This window comes from Bombina bombina, chromosome 7 (genome assembly GCF_027579735.1).
Source record: "Bombina bombina isolate aBomBom1 chromosome 7, aBomBom1.pri, whole genome shotgun sequence".
Taxonomy (NCBI): Eukaryota; Metazoa; Chordata; class Amphibia; order Anura; family Bombinatoridae; genus Bombina; species Bombina bombina.
The window spans coordinates 593,062,548-593,085,698 of record NC_069505.1 but is presented as its reverse complement, the minus strand read 5'-3'; the positions used below and the strand labels follow the sequence as shown (position 1 = coordinate 593,085,698).

The following is a 23,151-nucleotide window of genomic DNA, read 5'->3' as shown; positions in this document are numbered from 1 at the left end:
ATAATTTAAACTGAATAGCCAATTATACTACAGTTCAGTAAATTGCAACATAACTTACAGAATTTACTTTAGGTTTTACAACCTGTATTTGAAAAGCACATTTATAGTTACTTCATCTAGTAGTTATGTAATCCAAAACATATATATTATAATACTGATTTAAGTGGTTGCCTAAAGTCATTTTAAGGCTGTGTACACTACGGGAGTATTTATATTATCATAATACGAATTTGATCTAGGAATGTATAGATCATTGAAACAAGCCTGTTGTACATGACCAGAATTTAACTGGTATAATCTGTTCTGAATAAAATTAGAGGACACACAACACATTATTATCGGTCTTGATTTAGCACAGGTTTAGGTGCAATCTTATACTGACAGAGCTATGGATATTGTATATAGAAATCATATAGAGTGAACATATTATAGTGACATTTTAATTGTTCATTCATACTACAATATACAATATCTCTTAATAGCATTTGACAGCGTGGGGACCGATTTATTCAACCGCGAAAAGTCTGAGATATAAGATTAATTTCCCCATAGGATACACACACAGTCTATAGTACTTATCTGAGGGTCTGTGACGTTTTTAATTGTTTGTCACCCTTATTTATAGTTCAATTTGGTAATAAAAGTTATATTTTAATATCTAGCACCTTTCACACCGCCCATTAGTCTGGGCCCTTAGTGCTTCCATGTGCATACTTTATAGTAGATATTCGCAAGTCTTCTGCGACATTCTACTTTGTGTTTAATCTATCTATCATATGTCTGTTTGTATCTATGTATCATCTATCTATCATATGTCTGTCTGTCTCTATATCTATCATATGTCTGTCTGTCTATATCTATCATATCTCTGTCTGTATCTATCTATCATATGTCTGTTTGTATCTATCTATCTTTCTCTTTCCATGTCTATTGCACATATATAAAACAACAGACGGCAAGCTGTGTACGGATTTGAACGTATTAGACCAAGCCTGGTTGTACTTAGCTGTGTGTAAACGCAATGCAATGCTCTTTATCCTTTGCAGACTGCGTTGCTCTGAACGGCAAAGCTGTGGTGAACGTGAAGCAAGAGAATTCATCTTTGTCTGTACGTCAGGAGAACCAGGAAAAGGCTGCTCTTGAAGTCCTAACTCCAGGTAATTTGTGCTGTACGATTGTACCATCTCAGCATGAGCATATAACACATTTTACCTTCACTTACTTTTCTTACTGCACCTTCTTGTGCATTTGTAGCCGTCAGCCATCTTGTGTTAGCTACAGTCATGTATTGCGAATTGGCTCCTCCCCTTACATAAAACAAGCACATCACTTACTTTTCTCACTGCACCTTCTTGTGCATTTGTAGCCGTCATCCATCTTGTGTTAGCTACAGTCATGTATTGCGAATTGGCTCCTCCCCTTACATAAAACAAACACATCACTTACTTTTCTTACTGCAACTTCTTGTGCATTTGTAGCCGTCAGCCATCTTGTGTTAGCTACAGTCATGTATTGCGAATTGGCTCCTCCCCTTACATAAAACAAACACATCACTTACTTTTCTCACTGCACCTTCTTGTGCATTTGTAGCCGTCAGCCATCTTGTGTTAGCTACAGTCATGTATTGCGAATTGGCTCCTCCCCTTACATAAAACAAGCACATCACTTACTTTTCTCACTGCACCTTCTTGTGCGTTTGTAGCCGTCAGCCATCTTGTGTTAGCTACAGTCATGTATTGCCGAATTGGCTCCTCCCCTTACATAAAACAAACACATAAAAAGGGAGATTTAAAGGGATAGAAAAGTCAAAATTAAACTTCATAATTCAGATAGAGCAGGTCAGTTTAAGACACTTTTACATTCACTTCTATTTTCAGATGTCCTTTGTTCTTTCTGTAAAAAAAGAATACGCACATATCCTACACTAGTGGGAGCTAGATGGTGATTGCCAAATCTAGTTAGCCAATCAGAAGAGACAAATGTGTGCAGACACCAATCAGCAGCTAGCTCCCACTAGTGCATGATATGTGCGTATTATTTTTCAACAATGGATACCAAGAGAACAACACATTTGAAAATAGAAGTGAATAGAATTGTCTTAAAATGACATGCTCTATCCTATTCATGCAAATGTAATTTTGACTTTCCTATCCCCTTAATTATTTTATTGTAGAGTGCATTTTTTTATTGGTCTATTGAAAAGACAATTTTTAATGGTCATGGGATCTATGCACTGAATAATATTTAGAAACTACAACTTGCCTATTCCTTACTACACATCAGAATAACATTATCATTACACAGTAAAACTCTTTACCCCGTAATGTGTTTCCAATGACAGGTTGCAGAGTATAAACTGTAGGGGAAATTGTTCCTTTAGGTTTATTGTAGTATGTCAAATAGCAGGTTTTGCTCTTTATCTCTTACCTTTCTGTCTAAACATAAAGGCCTCCCAATCTTACACAAAGTCCAATAAATAGAGAGAGCAACTGAAAATTAATATTTTAGTACCTCTTTCTCCCACAACCAGAAATGTGATTTATGCTGCTGCTTTTTGTTTACAAAGCTTTTCTATAACCAATACTGCTGTACTAAAATTTTCAGAATAGGTGGGGATTTAACAGTCTAAATCAGATATTCAAATGACAAAATAAAAGTAAAGAAGTTATTTGTAAACAATGTAATTAATTCCAATAGATAGAGAACATTTTACAGTATACCCCAGGGGTGTATAGGTTTTTTAGGGCCAAGCCCATTTGAAGGGGTGTCCCATCAGCTGTTTGTTACATAGGGACCTATTGTCCTGCTACTTGCTTCTAAGTGACATTTAATTCTAACATGATACAGCAGCAATTAAAGGGACAGTCTACTCTAGAATTGTTATTGTTTAAAAAGATAGATAATGCCTCTATTACCCATTCCCCAGTTTTGCAGAACCAGCACAGTTATATTAATATACTTTTTACCTCTGTGATTACCTTGTATCTAACCCTCTGCAAACTGCTCCTTATCTCAGTTATATTAATATACTTTTACCTCTGTGATTACCCTGTATATGAGCCTCTCCAGACTGCTCCTTATCTCAGTTATATTAATATACTTTTACCTCTGTAATTACCTTGTATACAAGCCTCTGCAGACTGCTCCTTATCTCAGTTATATTAATAAACTTTTTACCTCTGTGATTACCTTGTATCTAAGCCCCTGCAGACTGCTCCTTATCTGTTATATTAATATACTTTTTACCTGTGATTACCTTGTATCTAACCCTCTGCAGACTGCTCCTTATCTCAGTTATATTAATATACTTTTTACCTGTGATTACCTTGTATCTAACCCTCTGCAGACTGCTCCTTATCTCAGTTATATTAATATACTTTTTACCTCTGTGATTACCCTGTATCTAAACCTCTGCAGACTGCTCCTTATCTCAGTTATATTAATATACTTTTTACCTCTGTGATTACCTTGTATCTAACCCTCTGCAGACTGCTCCTTATCTCAGTTATAATAATATACCTTTTTCCTCTGTGATTACCTTGTATCTAAGCCTCTGCAGACTGCTCCTTATCACAGTTATATTAATATGCTTTTTACCTCTTCGAATACCCTGTATCTAAGCCTCTGCAAACTGCTCCTTATCTCAGTTATATTAATATACTTTTTACCTTTGTGATTACCTTGTATCTAAGCCTCTGCAGACTGCCCCTTATCTCAGTTATATTAATACACTTTTTACCTCTGTGATTACCATGTATCTAAGCTTCTGCAGACTGCCCCCTTATCTTAGTTCTTTAAAAAAAAAATGCATTTTAACCAATCAGTGCTGACTCGTAAATAACTCCACGGGAGTGAGCATAATGATGTGTATATGACACACATGAACTAACATCCTCTAGCTGGGAAAAGCTGTCAAAATGCACTGAGATAAAAGGCGGCCTTCAGGGGCTTAGAAATTTAGGTTTAGCTTTCAACAAAGAATACCAAGAGAACAAAGCTAATTTGATGATAAAAGTAAATTGGAAAAAAAGTAAAAAGTAAATTGTAAGTTGTTTCAAATGACATGTCCTATCTGAATAATGAAAGTTTATTTTTGACTAGTCTGTCCCTTTAACCCCTTGAGTGCCAACAACGGCTCTGAGCCGTCGCAGAGTTTCCCACTCTGGTGCTAACGAAGACTCAGAGCCGTTGCTAGCACTCTCCCACCTTGAGGGAGATCTGGGGGCTCCCACCCGCTCCTACGCCGGGGCTTCACGTTATGCGCGGTGACGTCACAGCTCAACTTTATTTATACTTAACAATGTTAAGTATAGGAGCAGGGGGCATGCTGCTTAGACGCCTGTATCTCAGGCATCTAAGCAGCTACAGACCCCCAAGACCCACCGTTGGAAAGGTAATCGCCTAAACTTTCCAACAGTGTAAGTTGATCTGAAAAGAAAAAAAAAACTTAAAAATTGTTTTTCAAAAAAAAAAAAAAAAACTTAAAAAAGCTTAGCACCCAGGTGGGAAAGTGCTTAGCACTCAAAGAGTTAATCAGTTAATCATGCTATGTATTATTTCATTAAATGGGCCTTTAAACTGCTACTGACACTAAAGGCAAATGAACGCTTGTGCACAACTCCTCTCTATTGGCTGTCTGCTTACAGCGTTTATCATCTAATGCATACAATTTTTTACATCTGATCTACTATTTAAGCATTTATTGTAGGTTTTACAAGGTCATACGACTTAGAAATATTATATTATTAAAGGGACAGTGTACTGCAAAATGGGTTTCTACTTAAAGGAATATGAAACCCAAACGTTTTTTCTTTCATATACTGACAGATCATGCCATTTTGAAACAACTTTCCAATTTACTTCTATTATCTAATGTTTTGTTTGCTTGGTATCCAATGCAGTAACTAGCTCCCAGTAGCGCTTTGCTGCTTCTTCAACAAAGGATACCAAGAGAACGAAGCAAAACAACCCTTATGTTTTTTTGTATATGAAATAGCTGTTTCTACTAATTGAAACCACAGCCCAATACAGTGGACTGAGCTTGTAGACTGAGCAGGCTTTGTTATCTTATCTGTTTAATTATTTACACAAAATCCTTCTAATCTAATTTCTCACTCTTTATTCAAAGCTGAGGAAAATTTTAATAAAATAATATTTTAGTACCTCTCTGTCACATCTCCCAATGGGAGCATTATTTTGTCTAAAGCTTCTTGTTTACATAGTTTTTTTTTGTATATAACCAGTACTTAAGTATTAAAATTCTTGGTATAATGGGGCAAATGCAGCTATTTCAAATGAGGAAATAAAAGTAAAGGACTTATTTGTAAATAATTTAATGTACCCCAACAGGTAAAATGGATCATGAAGAACACTTTAAAGAGGGGAAAAATAATTACATTAAATTGTTACCTTTTATGTCATCATTATCATTTGTATGTAAAGCAATTCCGTAGCGCTGGATATACGAGTATAGATACATAATGAAATACGTAAAATAAATACAGATGCATAGAACAGATTAAACAAAACAAACACATTATTTAAATACTTTAACATCTTTTTGAATGAAAGTTTATGTTGAAGCCGACAGGAAGTGTGTGTTTGTGCACAACTAGGCAGTGAGATTGATTTCTAGCTGATATAGACATCTCTCATATCTATTTTTAGGAAGTGATATACCTACATTAGCAATTTTGTTCCAGCCCAGGAACATCTGTTTTTTTCCCCAAAATTGTGATTTGTTTTAAAATGCTTCTTTTTAAATGAAACAAAGTAAAATAATCAATTTGATGTCTATTTATTATGAGCCCTTTTCTTTGTATATTAAGTACTGCAATCCATGGTGTCTTTAAAGGCGGATAGGTACATAGATTAAGGCTTATCCAATGTATTTGACATCTAGGAGCCAGAGTTTTTGTTCAGTTATCCCATCCAGTAAATGCTGTGACTCCATCCTAACTGTTGTGGCTGCACCCACAAAACACTTGTGACTCCACCCACAGGTCGTTTTAAATCAGACTTAGCCTCCAGGAGAGATTGAGGGGTGCGTCTTTTAGCTCAGCACCTTTCTTCTTCTATACACTTTTGTTTATCTCTTTGGTAGTTGCTTTGCTCTTGGTAAACTCAATGTCATAAGATGCCTTTCATAGATTTTAGTCTCCTCTCTTTAGCATTTTTTTTGTTGGGTAAATTTAAAGGGACAGTAAACACCTTTTAATTACATGTTGTGTTGCTCTAGAATAACATATCGGCCAAATCTAAATGCTTTTAAAACAAATTGACATCATTTTTACTGCAATTCTTTTTCAAATAGCAAAACTACTCCCACCGTTTGCCTTATTTGGAGGAGCCTGGGCTTCAGTTTGCAGACAACAAAGATAACCACGGACAATGTTAATATTTATGAATTGTTATGCAGTTATCTCATAAAGCCAATTCAGTTCAGATATGTAGCACGGCTAACCTCAATAAGTCAGCAGATGCATTTTAAGTTCTGAGGATTAGAAATTGCTAAATTTTCAGAAATAAATTACATGAAAAGCGGACAACATAAATAATGAAAATATATTGCAAAGGTGTTAAACTATACATAACTAAAAAATTTATATAAAAACTGAGTGTTTAATTGCTTTGGAATTGGGCAGTTTTGTTGTCACACTTTAGTGCTGCAAATTGTAAATAAGATGTAAATTTGTAGCATATTCTTTGAGTGAATGAGTTAGCTTAGTACTTTTCAGTATTAAGAGAAAGGGAAATAATTTGACTAATCTACAGCAAAAACCAATGTACGAATCTTTATGAAATATGGAATGCGGATAGATTTTATTTTCTTGTAGAATAAATAGGCAACGATCACTGAGCTAAAAAGTCTGTCATCTTAAAGTATTAGAGCTTGTGCGAATGCATTTTTTTTCCTTAGGCAATTGCTTTTACATTCCTATATACAAACAGTGGTGAGATTCTGAAATGGTAGCAACAGGTTCTCTAACTTGTCTATAATACAAAACCTTTACACTTTCTACATTTTAGGAACAGGTTCTTAAAGGGACAGTCAACACTAAAATTGTTATTGTTAAAAAAAGATAGATTACGCCTTTACTACCCATTCCCCAACTTTGCAAAAGCAACATTGCAATATTGATATACGGTACTTTTATAACCTTTAAACCTCTACATTTCTGCCTGTTTTTAAGTCACTACAGACAGCCTCTTATCACATGCTTTTTTATTAGCTTTTCACAACAGGAGACTGCTAGTTCATGTGTGCCGTATAGATAACATTGTGCTCACGCCCATGGAGTTATTTAATAGTCGTCACAACACACCACTAATTGGCTAAGTCAATAGATAATAAATAAAAAGTCATGTGATCAGGGGGCTGTCAGAAGAGGCTTAGATACAAAGTAATCACAGAGGTAAAAAGTATATTAATATAACTGAGATAAGGAGCAGTCTGCAGATGCTTAGATACAAGGTAATCACAGAGGTAAAAAGTGTATAAAAAACTGAGATAAGGAGCAGTCTGCAGAGGGTTAGATACAGGTTAATCACAGAGGTAAAAAGTATATTAATATAACTGATATAAGGGGCTGTCAGAAGAGGCTTAGATACAAGGTACTCACAGAGGTAAAAAGTATATTAATATAACTGAGATAAGGAGCAGTCTGCAGAGGCTTAGATACAGGGTAATCACAGAGGTAAAAAGTATATTAATATAACTGATATAAGGGGCAGTCTGCAGAGGTTTAGATACAAGGTACTCACAGAGGTAAAAAGTATATTAATATTACTGAGATAAGGGGCAGTCTGCAGAGGCTTAGATACAAGGTACTCACAGAGGTAAAAAGTATATTAATATAACTGAGATAAGGGGCAGTCTGCAGAGGCTTAGATACAGGGTAATCACAGAGGTAAAAAGTATATTAATATAACTGAGATAAGCAGCAGTCTGCAGAGGCTTAGATACAGGGTAATCACAGAGGTAAAAAGTATATTAATATAACTGAGATAAGGGGCAGTCTGCAGAGGCTTAGATACAGGGTAATCACAGAGGTAAACAGTATATTAATATAACTGAGATAAGCAGCAGTCTGCAGAGGCTTAGATACAGGGTAATCACAGAGGTAAAAAGTATATTAATATAACTGAGATAAGGGGCAGTTTGCAGAGGCTTAGATACAAGGTAATCACAGAGGTAAAAAGTATATTAATATAACTGAGATAAGGGGCAGTCTGCAGAGGCTTAGATACAGGGTAATCACAGAGGTAAAAAGTATATTAATATAACTGAGATAAGGAGCAGTCTGCAGAGGCTTAGATACAAGGTAATCACAGATGTAAAAAGTATATTAATATAACTGAGATAAGGAGCAGTCTGCAGAGGTTTAGATACAAGGTAATCACAGAGGTAAAAATTATATTAATATAACTGAGATAAGGAGCAGTCTGCAGAGGCTTAGATACAAGGTAATCACAGAGGTAAAAAGTATATTAATATAACTGAGATAAGGGGCAGTCTGCAGAGGCTTAGCTACAAGGTAATCACAGAGGTAAAAAGTATATTGATATAACTGAGATAAGGAGCAGTCTGCAGAGGTTTAGATACAAGGTAATCACAGAGGTAAAAAGTATATTAATATAACTGAGATAAGGAGCAGTCTGCAGAGGCTTAGATACAAGGTAATCACAGAGGTAAAAAGTATATTAATATAACTGAGATAAGGGGCAGTCTGCAGAGGCTTAGATACAAGGTAATCACAGAGGTAAAAAGTATATTAATATAACTGAGATAAGGAGCAGTCTGCAGAGGCTTAGATACAAGGTAATCACAGATGTAAAAAGTATATTAATATAACTGAGATAAGGGGCAGTCTGCAGAGGCTTAGATACAAGGTAATCACAGAGGTAAAAAGTATATTGATATAACTGAGATAAGGAGCAGTCTGCAGAGGCTTAGATACAAGGTAATCACAGAAGTAAAAAGTATATTAATATAACTGCGATAAGGGGCAGTCTGCAGAGGCTTAGATACAAGGTAATCACAGAGGTAAAAAGTATATTAATATAACTGAGATAAGGAGCAGTCTGCAGAGGCTTAGATACAGGGTGATCACAGAGGTAAAAAGTATATTATTATAACTGAGATAATGAGCCGTCTGCAGAGGCTTAGATACAAGGTAATCACAGAGGTAAAAAGTATATTAATATAACTGAGATAAGGGGCAGTCTGCAGAGTCTTAGATACAAGGTAATCACAGAGGTAAAAAGTGTATTAATATAACTGAGATAAGGGGCAGTCTGCAGAGGGTTAGATACAGGGTAATCACAGAGGTAAAAAGTGTATTAATATAACTGATAAGGGGCAGTCTGCAGAGTCTTAGATACAAGGTAATCACAGAGGTAAAAAGTATATTAATATAACTGAGATAAGGGGCAGTCTGCAGAGGCTTAGATACAAGGTAATCACAGAGGTAAAAAGTATATTAATATCACTGATATAAGGGGCAGTGTGCAGAGGGTTAGATACAAGGTCATCACAGAGGTAAAAAGTGTATTAATATAACTGATAAGGGGCAGTCTGCAGAGTCTTAGATACAAGGTAATCACAGAGGTAAAAAGTGTATTAATATAACAGTGTTGGTTATGCAAAACTGGGGAATGGGTAATAAATGGATTATCTATATTTAAAAAAAAAATGATATTGTAGGTCGTCCCTTTAAGAACTGGTGAGAACCTGCTGAAACCTACTACTAAATATAATTATGTTGATATTCATATCAGTTTAAAGGTTAAAAAGCATGGAAATTTCAAAATTAAACTCACCCATGAAAGAATATATTACATTATTATATGATATAATTATATTCTTCTTAGAGGTGAGGAATTTAAAGGGACACTCAAGTCAAAATAAAATTTTTATGATTCAGAAAGAGCAGCAGTTTTAAGACACTTTCCAATTTACTTCCATTATTGAATTTTGTGCAGTCTTTTTATATTCACACTTTCTGGGGAACAAGACCCTAATGAGCATGTGCAGAAGCTCACAGGGTATACGTATACTAGTCTGTGATTGGCTGATGTCTGTCACATGATACAGGGGGCCGGAAAATGGGACAAAAATTAAATTTGTAAGAAACAATCTACTGCTTATTTGAAATTCAGAGTAGGTGTAATTGTATTGTCTTTTTATTATGCACTTGTTAATTATGTAATTTTACTACATTGAGTGGTCATTTAAAGGGACATAAACCCCATTTTGTTTTTAATGATTCACATAGAACATACCGTTTTAATCAACTTACAAATTCACTTGTGATGTCACATTTTCTTCATTCTTTTGGTATCTTTTGTTGAAGAAGCAGCAATGCAGTACCGGGAGCTAGCTGAACACATCCGGTGAGCCAGTGACAAGGCATAAAAGTGCAGCCACCAATCTCCTCTTGCGCTTTCCCAGTACTTTGGTGGCTGCACTTTTAAAAAACAAATCAGCAGCTAACTCGCAGTAGTGCATTTACATTACCTTACATTACATTTCCTGCATACTTGTGTAGCGGTTTTTGCTGCTGGCTTGACCAACCATTTTCAGTGTTGAGAGATGAGGAAAAGTAACTTTTTTCAATACTCAATTACTAACTGAATTCGTTATACTGATGACAGACAGTTGGCGGCAATAGTGTTGGTTACGTTAGGGCAGAGCAGATGTGTGCATATCTAGATTGTGTTATTGCCACTTGTCCTTAGACTACCACAGTGGGTTGTCCTCCTTCCATGCAACCATACAAGCCTTCTGCAAATTGTATATTACGGTTTCTGGCCATAACTGGAAAGATGAGGGTCTATATAGTAGTTCATTCTTCTACGAAGTTGTTTTTAATGACAATTTCAGAGTTGCTTATTACATCATCATCATCATCATCGTTGGGAAAAACAACACCTAACAGGAGGTCACTTGCATGGGGACAGAAGTACTTTCTTGTGGCCCTGGTTGGAAGGTCTTTAAATATTAGTTTGATGGACAGGCAACCAAGTACATTCAGTCAACGCTACCACTGAGCACAACAAAAACAACTAGAGCATTCTTGACTTTGGTCTATGCCATTGTGGGCCTAATGATACAAAACAGGATATTGATCTCCTGAGCAGGAGCACAAATACTGACCTTCAATAATTCTTTCTCAACCCTTTTGTTGTTGACTCTTCCAATAACATTTAATCACGTATAAGGCCTCTCATTGGACATGTAGTGGAATTTGCTGATGTGGTTGTAAGACTTGTCTACTGACTCAAACAAAATGCTCAGGTTGAGCAAGGTAAAGAGCCACTGAGGCCAATTTTAAGAACCCAAGAGGAACCATTTTTAATTTACTCAATTATGGAAGTGATGTAAAATCAAACTCATACATCAGATGATGACACCAGAGAAAACAGATCTTTACTGTGGATTAAATAAGGAGATTCCAAGGCCAGAGGAAACATTTAAGCATCATCTTTTGTTATTTTTAAACCATCTAATTGATTATTTTGGGATTACAATAATAGATTTGGTTGGTAAACAGAATGTGATGTTGGTGACTTTTTAATTTTGAATCCTTATAAGATTCAAGATGCAAAAAATATATGAATAAGGTTCTTTTCTGGAGCATATATTTTATACTATGATCCATAAAAGTTGTGAAGAAACAGAAGATACCACAGAGGTGATTTATAGACATCCCACATTTAGTGACCAAGCTTTGCATTGTTCTCAACACATCTACAGAGTTTCAAACAGAAGTCCAACATGTGGAGATCATGAAATTCAAAATGGCAGCCCAGGAGACCTCTCAACCAACTTTATTGACCTTCAAGTTGTAAACAATTTCTGTGTAAACCTCAGGACTAGAGAACATAGTTCATACTGGCACTAAGGATGAGGGGACCACTTAGAGACAAAAATCATGTTTACTTTTATATGTTTACCTTGTTTCTGTCACAAATTCCCCACATTTATAATATTTAGATCTGATGTAAACACATGATAAATATTTAGAGCACTGTGTAAGAGAATGAATAAATATAATAAATAATATATTTAATGGAAAAGTAAGAATTTTATGTTTAAATTATAAATGATCTTTTTTGTCTCACTTGTTTTCATTAGTTCCAAATAGATGAGGCCCATAATGTCTAGTAGTAAGACCCCATAAATATGTGGAATCGGGACTCATTCTCTCATTACTATATTATTAAAGGGACTAGTCTCAGGCAGAAATGGTGGGCTCTAATTCTTTAGACCATGCTGTTCTGGCATCACTGAGAACAATGTGTTTAACTGCTGCAAAATGGTTAAACACATAGTTAAAATGCCACCATTAACCCGCAAGCTTAACAGATCTTAATCAGAACACAGCTGTTTATTGGCAGGGCTTGCGTCTTCCACTCCTGATTGGTTCACCAGCTGAGTTATGCTCAGGAGCTGCAGTTCCAGTGTGAGATTTTATCTATGTATATAACCCTCCACAGACATTAACCCTTTGAGTGCTAAGCACTTTCCCACCTGGGTGCTAAGCTTTTTTAGGGGTATTTTTTTTTTAACTTTTGTCTTTTTTTTTCAGATCCCCAAGACTTACATTGTTGAGAAGGTTAGGCGATTACCTTTCCAATGGTGGGTCTTGGGGGTCTGTAGCTGCTTAGATGCCTGAGATACAGGCTTCTAAGCAGCATGCCCCCTGCTCCTATAATTAACATTAAGTATAAATAAAGTTGCGCGGTGATGTCATCACGTCATTGCGCGTGACGTGACCACGTATAACGTGAAGCCCCGGTGATGCCTGTCACTATGCAGGCCCGATCGCCGGGGTATGAGTGGGTGGGAGCCCCCAGATCTCCCCTAAGGTGGGAGAGTGGTAGTGACGGCTCAGAGCCGTCATTGGCACCAGAGTGGGAAACTCTGCAATGGCTCAAAGCCGTCGTTAGCACTTAAGGGGTTAAAGGGACAGTCTATTTGAATTTTTGTTGTTTAAGAAGATAGCTATTCCCTTTATTACCCATTCCCCAGTTTTGCACAACCAACACAGTTATATTAATATATTTTTTACCTCTGTGATTACCCTCTATCTAAGCTTTTGCAGACTGCTCCTTATCTCAGTTATATTAATATACTTTTTACCTCTGTGATTACCTTATATCTAAGCCTATGCAGACTGCCCCTTATCTCAGTGCTTTTGACAGACTTGCGTTTTAGCCAATCAGTGCTGACTCATAAGTAACTCCATGGGAGTAAGCACAATGTTATCTATATGGCATACATGAAGTAGCACTTTCTAATTGTGATAAACCGTCAAAATGCACTGAGATAAGAGGCGGCCTTCAATGGCTTAGAAATCAGTTTATGAGCCTACCTAGATTTAGCTTTCAATAAATAATACCAAGAAAACAAAGCACATTTGATGATAAAAGTAAATGGGAAGTTGTTTAAAATTGCATGTCCTATCTGAATCATGACAGTTTAATTTTGACTTGACTGTCCCTTTAAACGCACAGTTACCTAGGGTTAATTTGTTAGCACGCTTCATGTTTGCATTAAAATACCCTGTCAAAACCATACTTTCAAGAAAATATATCAAATTGCATGAAGGGCAAGTTTTTATCCGTAATCGCCTCTTGTGATGCAATAGATTAAGTACCCGTTCACACAAGACCAGAGCCTGTCAATCACTCTGAACAACCAAGTTCTACCTGATTTATCTCCTAGTCCTTAGTGGATACGAAGCTGAACATGCACAGCAAGCCTGAGAAGTTGCGAACAAGGACATGAAACCCACACTTTTTCTTCCATGATTCAGATAGAGCGTATGATTGTAAACAATTTACACCTAATATCAAATTTGCTTTGTTCTCTTGGTATCCTTTGTTGAAGGAGCAGCAATGCACTACTGGGAGCTAGCTGAACACATCTGGTGAGCCAGTGACAAGAGTTGCAGCCACCAATAAGCAGCTAGCTCCCAGTAGTGCATTAATGCTACAGAGCAGTTTGTGGGACCTAAAAATCTATACAGTTTTCTCCCCTATTTAGGGACAGATTACGAGTGGAAAGCAAAATTTCCCTTTTGCGAGAACGATATTTACCGGCACACGTAAATGTGCACTGATATTACAAGTAAAGCACAATGCGAACAGCGCAATGTGAATGCGACCTTGTGTTTGCAATGCATGGAAACTTTGCGCTCATGAGGGAAGCCAATGGGAACCTCGTTCTCATGCCGATAGTCACGGCAGAGTACCTAGCGCAGCGCAAGGGGTAAGTCGCGATGGGCAGCAGATTGTAAATATATATGAATATATACATATATATTTGTGTTTATATGTGACTATATATACACATATTAACACACACACACACACACACACACATATATATATATATTACACACACATATATATATACACAGTATGTATATAAGCATATACATATATATATTAACTGTGATAACGCAGCCCCCATAGACTGCTATGTATTTCATTGCCGTTTTTTTTTTCTAACACCCCACCTCCCCTTAAAACTGCTTTGTGCAGTTATTATTTTAAAACGTAAAGATGCTACATGTTTTTAATTTTATAAAATAACTTTTCACTTTATTTTGGAGCAAAATTGGGGACATTTGTTTCATTAAGCAGAGAGAGATCTGATCTCTGGTTAATGAAGTCTAGCGCAAAGTGCTACAGCGAGCTTGCGGTACAATTAACCAGCCACTTTTAATGTGTGCCCATAAATAGGCAACTGTGCCCCTTTACGGGCACACATTAAATTTATATAATTTATATTAAATTATGCAACTAATTTTGTGTTTAGAATAGCTTAAGTAATGTTTATAAATAACATAAAATGTTAATATATTGCAGAATATTATCCTGCCACTTGATTGTGCCACCCAACTGGCAAAATATTTTGTGGAGGACACTGCTATACCTGAATATGCAACTCAGAGACGTGGGAAAATTTTATTAATTAGAAAACAACCCCCTCCCATGTCTACAAATGGCTTACTTAGATACAATTTATTTATTTATTTTGGTACATAATACATTTAGCCTCTAATCAGCAAGCGCTACCCAAGTTCTGAACCAAAGATGGGCCGTCCCGTAAACTTACATTCCTGGATTGGAAAAAGGCTCCAGTATGTGTGTATACTTATGTGTGTGTGTGTGTATGTATGTGTGTATATATATATATATATATATATATATATATATATATATATATATATTGTTTGCTCCAGGACCTTTTTAGCTAATTTTACTGACCCAGCTAAAATTTTAGCCAATAATAAAAATGTTAAATTTTTATTGCACAAATTATCATTAAAAACATTTTCTATTAAATTATGCAATAACGTTGGATAGCAGAAAATTATATAATATTAAAAAAAATATGACTCTGCTACCACCCGGCTGGCATAATTTTCTATGGCGAAAAAAATAATAATATATATATATATATATACACACACTTCACTCTCAGACTGGACTGGGTACACATCCTATGACCCTACAACATGCATAGCCCTGGGTGCTCAATAGCACGTACCACGTCAAGGTCTCTTCCAAAACCTGGGTCCCTAATACAGCCATACAATGCAAACAATCAAATCAATCAAACAAACTGGGAAAAAGTGAATGGTGCACAGATTTATGTAATCACCCTAGACCAGTGATTTTTAACCTTTTTTTGCCGTGGCACACTTTTTTACATTAAAAAATCCTGTGGCACACCACCATCCCAAAATTTAAAAAAAATCACACATTGTAGCCTAATACAGCATATATATATATACACATACACACAAACACACACATACTGTATGTATTGTGCTGTTATGCCATGCCTCCTACAAACTACCCCTGCACTGGGAGTAAAAAACAAGCAAAGTTTAAAAAATATGTCACACTGTTGTCAGTCTGCTGTGGCACACCTGAGGATCTCTCACGGCACACAAGTGTGCCACGGCACACTGGTTGAAAAACACTGCCCTAGACCACTGATCTTCAAACCTGTCCTCAGGCCTAACAGCCACATTCTGAGGATATCTGAACTAGAGCACAATCAGCTGAATAGTAAACCGTTATTTTACCGGCTCACACCCAAGGTAATCCAGAAAACCTGGACTGTTGGGGAGGCCCGAGGATAGGTTTGAAAACCAGTGCCCTAGACATATGCGAAACACGGAAAGGGGCTGCACTCTCCGACTGTACTGGGTACACATCCTATGACCCTGCAACATGCACAGTCCTGGGTGCTCAATAGCACTAATAGGTAGCTGTACTGTCCCCAGAGTCCCAGGCAGTTAACCCCATACATGCCAGATGCGATAACTAACTCTTCCAGTTTTGCTTTTAATCTTAGCTGAGAGCTTGCAAGTGAGTGCTGGACTTCCTCTGTGTGTTGTATTAATTTGTTTTGTAATTTTCCCTATGTGCCGTGGGGTTAACTGCCTGGGACTCTGGGGATGGTACAGCTACCTGTGAGTGCTATTGAGCACCCGGGGCTGTGCATGTTGCAGGGTCATAGGATGTGTACACAGTCCAGTCTGAGAGTGCAGTCCCCTTCCGTGTTTTGTATATGTCTAGGGTGATTACATAAGTCTGTGCACCCTTGACTTGTTCCCAGTTTGATTGAGAGCTTGCATTGTGTGGCTGTACTAGGGACCCAGGTTTTGGGAGAGACCTTGACGTGGTACCTGGGCTTGTCCCATTTGACCAGATGCAGTAACTAACTCTTCCAGTTTTGCTTTTAATCTTAGCTGAGTACTTGCAAATGAGTGCTGGACTTTCTCTGTGTGTTGTGTGTGTTTATATGTGTATGTAAATACACATATAAATACATAATAATAAAAAAGCTAAAATTTGCCTTTCTAAAATAAATTAATTTTTTCAATGTTTTATGCACACATTATCATTAAATCAATTTATGTTAAATTATGCAATAAGTGCTTTGGATAACTTAAATTTATATATATATATATATAAATAACAGAAAATATTATTATATTGCAAAGTATTAATCTGTCACCACCCGGCTACTTCATAATTTCACTCGACTGGAAAAGTTGTTTTTTGTGTGTGGAGAGTATATATATATATATATATATATATATATATATATATATATATATATATATATATATAGTAATGTTAGTGTGTGTGTTTTATATATATATATATATATATATATATATATATATATATATATATATATCAAAATAACAAGAGTATTGCATTGAGCAATGATACTTTTTTATTGGACTAACAATACATTTATAAGATGGCAAGCTTTCGGAAGAATGTCTTCCTTTTTCAAGTCTGAAGCAATACTGACCAATTTGATGGAATTTACAGATTATTTTTTAAAACCTAGGATGGCTAGAAAGACATAAAGTGTTACAGAGGTTTTTATATCAGTATATGCTTTGTGTATAACCATATATTTCTCCTGTCTATTATCCTTTACTGACACTATCGTCCTCTGTCTCCTAAACCCCCATCATGATATTTATGACACCCCCTCCTCCCTCTGCATTCAGACCTCTGTAACACTTTCTGTCTTTTTAGCCATCCTATGTTTTAAGATATAATCTGTAAATTCCATCAAATTGGTCAGTATTGCTTCAGACTTGAAAAAGGAAGACATTCTTCCGAAACTTGTCATTTTTATAATGTATAGTTAGTCCAATACAAAAGTATCATTGCTCAATGCAATACTCTTGTTAATTTGATATCTAAATCTCTGGACTAACACGGCTACTCCAATCAACGTATATATATTTATATACACATTTTTAAATGTATTTTATTTAAGAAACTGGTTAGTGTTTTCTGTATTATTTATAAAAATATATAAATGTGTATATTTTTATGTATGCATGCATACATACACACACACACACACACACACACACACACACACACACACACACTAGTTTTATTAGTAGATAAAAAGTTGACTCAGTTTTAAATGTAGAAAGAATGTGTGTGTGTGTGTGTATATATATATATATATATATATATATATATATATATATATATATATATATATATATATATACACACACACATACCCCCACACATACATGCCTCATGTGCTTAAAAAAGTAAGCAAAATTAGTAGTACTGTCTTTCACTTTTATTCTGTCATGTTTGTTTTATTCTTGTGTAGACATTGGAGCCAGAAGGGAAGTCAAGTTGGAAAAGTTTCGAGCTATTGCTCCAAGAGGAATCATAGTAGTTGAAGATGACACCCCTCAGGGATTAGCCTATGACAAAGAATTCAATCTAGGACGTTCTAAAGATTTAATGCTAAGGGAATCGTCACACAGAAGAGGTGATATGTCACAAAACAATTACGTCAATGCTTGTGTTGAGGAACAACTCATTGGTGGTGGTGGTAAAATTGGTCATGAAGATGACATAGAAGTGATACAGTTTAATTACACTGAAGAAGACATGAATGTGTGCAGTTCTCTGAAGGATAGCGCTTTGGAAGATGCAAGTCAAGTGAATACTGATTTGGAAAAATCTATGGACTTTTCTAGTAACATAGACGCTATCCATAAGACGTACGTATGCAATGATTGTGGGAAACAGTTTTTTCGGAGCTTACACCTTTCCGTACATCGTAGAACTCACACTGGAGAGAAACCTTACACTTGTACAGAGTGTGGGAAACACTTTATTTCCAAATCGCATCTTACTTGTCACCTGAAAACCCATAATAAGACACGACCCTTTATTTGCAGTGAATGTGGGAAGAGTTTTTTACAGAATGCACATCTTATTAGACATCAAATGTCTCATACCGGAGAGAAATCAAACCCGTTTGATAAAGACCTTACTAAACAACTGGTATTGCACACTGGCAACAGACCTTATGTGTGTGGTGAATGCGGTAAGAGTTATACGCAAGGATCTAGTCTGGTGATCCATCAGAGGACGCATACTGGAGAACGACCATTTTCATGCAATGAGTGTGGAAAGAGTTTTATCAGTCGTGCATATTTTGCTGCCCACCAAAAACTCCATACAGGAGAAGGAACGTACATTTGTAGTGATTGCGGTAAAAGCTATGTTAGCAGATTCCATCTTCGTATACACCAGAGAAAACATACAGGAGAAAGACCGTACGCCTGTAGTCAGTGCGGGAAGTGCTTCATCTCCAGATCAGACCTTGTTCGCCATGAGAAAATCCACCAAGCTCATAGGCCGTACGTCTGTAATGAATGCGGCAGAAGATTCACTCAGTCAGCGCATCTTGTTAGACATAAAAAAATACATATGGATTCCATAGTGTAAAAAAAAAAAAAAGTTCAATTGTGCTGTTAATTATTTTTAAGTTACCAAAAATGTGTCTCCATGTCTCATATAGTTTGGACATTTTTGTTTTATTTAAAGAGCCGTTAAACTGTAGTTAATAAACACTAAAACCAATTTGTGAAGAAGAATATAAAGCATTCTTATGCCCTCAAACATTTTGATGCTGTGGTTTTAAATAAATACATTTTATAGCAGCATTTTCTGGTTTCATTTGGGTTCGCCCCAAAGAGGGCAAGATTACACATTGTGAATGGTAACTCCATCTTTTCTTCTCATGAACCAGCATTCAGTTTCAAAACCACCCCTTTCACATATCTATGTAGTTGCTGACTTATGAGTATATAGCAAACAGTAGCTGTATTAGGTTAATAGAGAGCATTATTCAGAAAAACAAAACGAAAACAAACAAGTGCAGCGACGTGTTTAATACATTAGACCAGTGATTTTTAACCTTTTTTTTGCCGTGGCACACTTTTTTACATTAAAAAATCCTGTGGCACACCACCATCCCAAAATGTTAAAAAAATCACACATTGTAGCTTAATACAGCATATATATATATACACATACACACAAACACACACATATTGTATGTATTGTGCTGTTATGCCATTCCTCCTACAAACTACCCCTGCACTGGGAGTAAAAAAAAAAGCAAAGTTTAAAAATATGTCACACTGTTGTCAGTCTGCCGTGGCACACCTGAGGATCTCTCACGGCACACTAGTGTGCCACGGCACACTGGTTGAAAAACACTGCATTAGACAGACTATATAAAAAATGCTAATATAACCCACTCTAAGCAAACAAGTGAGACGTTTCTGCATATGCTAAGAGAATTCTTGTTTGTGCCATTACTTACACGGTGCACGACTGGACGTGCAGGTACCTCGTGGGCGGGATTTGATTGTTTAAAATTCCTTGTAATAAGGGGCAAAGTTATTTATTCTTATGTTACATTAACTTTATTGTCTTTCAGATTTTATAATATAGTTAATAAAAATTAAACACTCAAAGTGGTGCGCACATTACAGACTTCACTGGCCATATCCTGCTAGTGGTTAGGGGAGTTTGGCTATGTTAAAATTATTCTTCTATTATCAAATTTGCTTTGTTCTCATTGTATCCTTTGTTTAAGAGTAAACATAGGTAGGCTTAGGAGCAGCAATTTTAGTGTATGGGTTAGTTTAAGATAAGCGCCAAGTTGTTATCCTTTAGCTCCCTCACAGGTAATCTTCCCTATGATTACCACTTTATAGTACAAACAAAAAAAATCAATTATTAAAGTTTGGGAGCGCTAAAAAAGCTTAAAGGATGATAAGGATATTATACTTTTTAAACGTATATTTATTGCTAGTTGAAAATCTAAAAATATATAATAAATAAAAAATACATAAAAACAATAATATGAGCACGATAATTATTCTTGAGTAAGATGACAGAATATTTAAAATAGAAATTATTGTGTGACAATATACTTCAGTTTGGGACGTCTCCCTTAGGTTAAAATACTTTGTAATGGTTGTTAACTAGCCTCTCATATCTTAAACTTTATGTCTTATATTTTACAACATAATAACTTCTTATTTGGATAATTTATCAAATGCTTTGTATACCACCTTAATCCACCTTATATAAACATCTTAAAATATAGTATCTTTAAAATGATATTTTCAAGACTGATCGTCAAAATAAAATGTTCATAAAAATGCTTGGATATTTTAAAAGTTCTTTTTTACTTTTGTAGCAATATGCAGAGTTCCAGTATAAAAGTTTATGTAATCCGATATTTTGTTCTTAGAGGGATATGCAGAAATGTTAATTTGTAACCTTGTAACACTTCAGTCTTTTTTATGCAATTTGTAACAAGTGTTTCTAATGAGCTTACCGGGACTTCTGACACCAGCTGTGTCTAGCGATTTTTTTGTTTATCTTACCAGGAAGATATTTGTGCCTTTTCTCTCTCCAATCTTGTACGATACAAGATTTGCCTGTAAGCTTGGTTCTTTGGAGCCTGTTTAGGTCTGTGTGGCTCCGGTGGTGCAATACCTTCTGTTCAGGTTATCTTTGGCTGTCAGTTCTGGCAGCAAGCTTTAGAATCAGGTATAAACTTGCGCTACACGCTCCGGCGTGTTTGACGGCTCCTCCGATAATCAGTGTACAAACGGCCGTTTGTTTTTAGCTTCTTTTCTTCTTCCCCTGTACTCAAATGATGATTGAGATCTTGCAGGGGATATATGAGCTGTGGTAGGTTACATATACGCGTTTCGCCGGTTGGCTTTATCAAGACGGATGATTTGTGTTCTGAAGCCCGGTATTTTTAAAAAGCCCTCCTCTCTTCCTGATTGGTTGATGTTTTTTTTCATTTCAATTGGTGGTTTGTTTAGGTGGATTTTTTACCAAAAATTTAAGGTGGAATATTGGGTTATGCCTATCTTTTTCAGATGGTATATATAAATTTAAGTTATTTCATTCAGTTCATAAGGTGGATTATTACAATCTTCTAGTATATACATTGATGTTTATAGTCAACTTATAAAATACATTAATATATTGTTTATAGATTTGTAGTGGATTTTTTATGTCCAGACCTAAAAGTGGATTATTTGATTATATATAGCTTTTCAGGTGATATAGATAAATAAGTGTTATTTCATTATATTTATAAATTGAATTATCACATTTTTATAATTTATTTATCCATTTTTTTTTATAATCATCAGTTTTTTAGTCAACTTATTAATTAATGTATTATATATATAATTCTCATTAGTCTATATAATTCCAGCTCATATTCCTCCAGTTTACATAGTTATTTTACTAGAGCTATCCTTCATGTATTTGATGTGATTCTTCATTTTACATGTTATTAGATTATAGAATCTTTGGTGACTAATCATCTCTGAATTTCTTATTTTAAAATTATCCATTTAATTGTAGATTTTAGAGTAGCAAGATAGATAATAAATTGTAAATAGAATTTTTTTTTTTTGGTAATCTGTTTATTTAATATATAAATATGATTTTAATTTTGAGATTAATTTAATTAAGATATTTTAAATGGTTTTTATGGTCTTGTTGAGATGTTTTTATTAATTTTATTTGTTTTCATATTTATGAGGTAAGAAATGGGGAAAGGTCCAATTCAGAGTTTAGTCCTGATGGATACAAAGTCTGCATATTATAAATTAATTCTGCTTCTTTTCTTAATAATTTTTCTTCAAAATTTCCCCCTCTCCACTCTTGCTTTAATTTCTTTATACCCCAGAATTTGAAATCTTTTAAGTTATTTTTATGTGTTTCTCTGAAATGAGTGTATAAATGAGTTTCTAAATTTCCCTTATCTATACAGGACAGATGTTCTTGTAGTTTCTCCTATGTATTGTAGCTGACAGGTGCATTGTATAATGTAAATGACCCCTTTGTCCTGACATCTTATGGTTTCTTTTATATGGTGTACTGACCCATTAGTATTGGATATAACTTTCTTACATTTACTGCTAAACTTGCAGGATCTACAACCAAAACAGGGAAAAAAAACCTTCTAATTTGTTTCCTATTAGATCTTTTTGTGTCGTGTGCTTTTTGTGTCTGTTTGAATTCGCTAGGGGCGAGTATTTGTTTGAGATTTTTGGCTTTCCTATATATGATTGTTGGATTATCTTTCATTTTTTCTCCTATTAAAGGATCCGTTTGAACCAAATGCCAGTGTTTTTTGACAATTTTTTGTAAAATATGATGATCACTGTTATAATCTGTGATTAATGCAACATTTATTTTATCTTCTTTCTCTTCTCTATAATTTTT

General features: G+C 35.4%; 1 protein-coding gene across 1 annotated transcript in view; it reads left to right on the top strand.

Annotated features, from left to right (window-relative positions):
* The window catches only part of LOC128667164 (zinc finger protein 665), a 66,299-nt gene extending 46,878 nt beyond the window's left edge, over positions 1 to 19,421 (top strand). The window contains exons 5-6 of the mRNA XM_053722097.1: positions 1,047 to 1,157; positions 18,191 to 19,421. Coding sequence (XP_053578072.1) covers positions 1,047 to 1,157; positions 18,191 to 19,323 — 1,244 coding nt within the window. The 3' untranslated portion in view covers positions 19,324 to 19,421. The remainder of the gene's footprint in view (positions 1 to 1,046; positions 1,158 to 18,190) is intronic.
* The last annotated feature ends 3,730 nt before the right edge of the window (positions 19,422 to 23,151 follow it).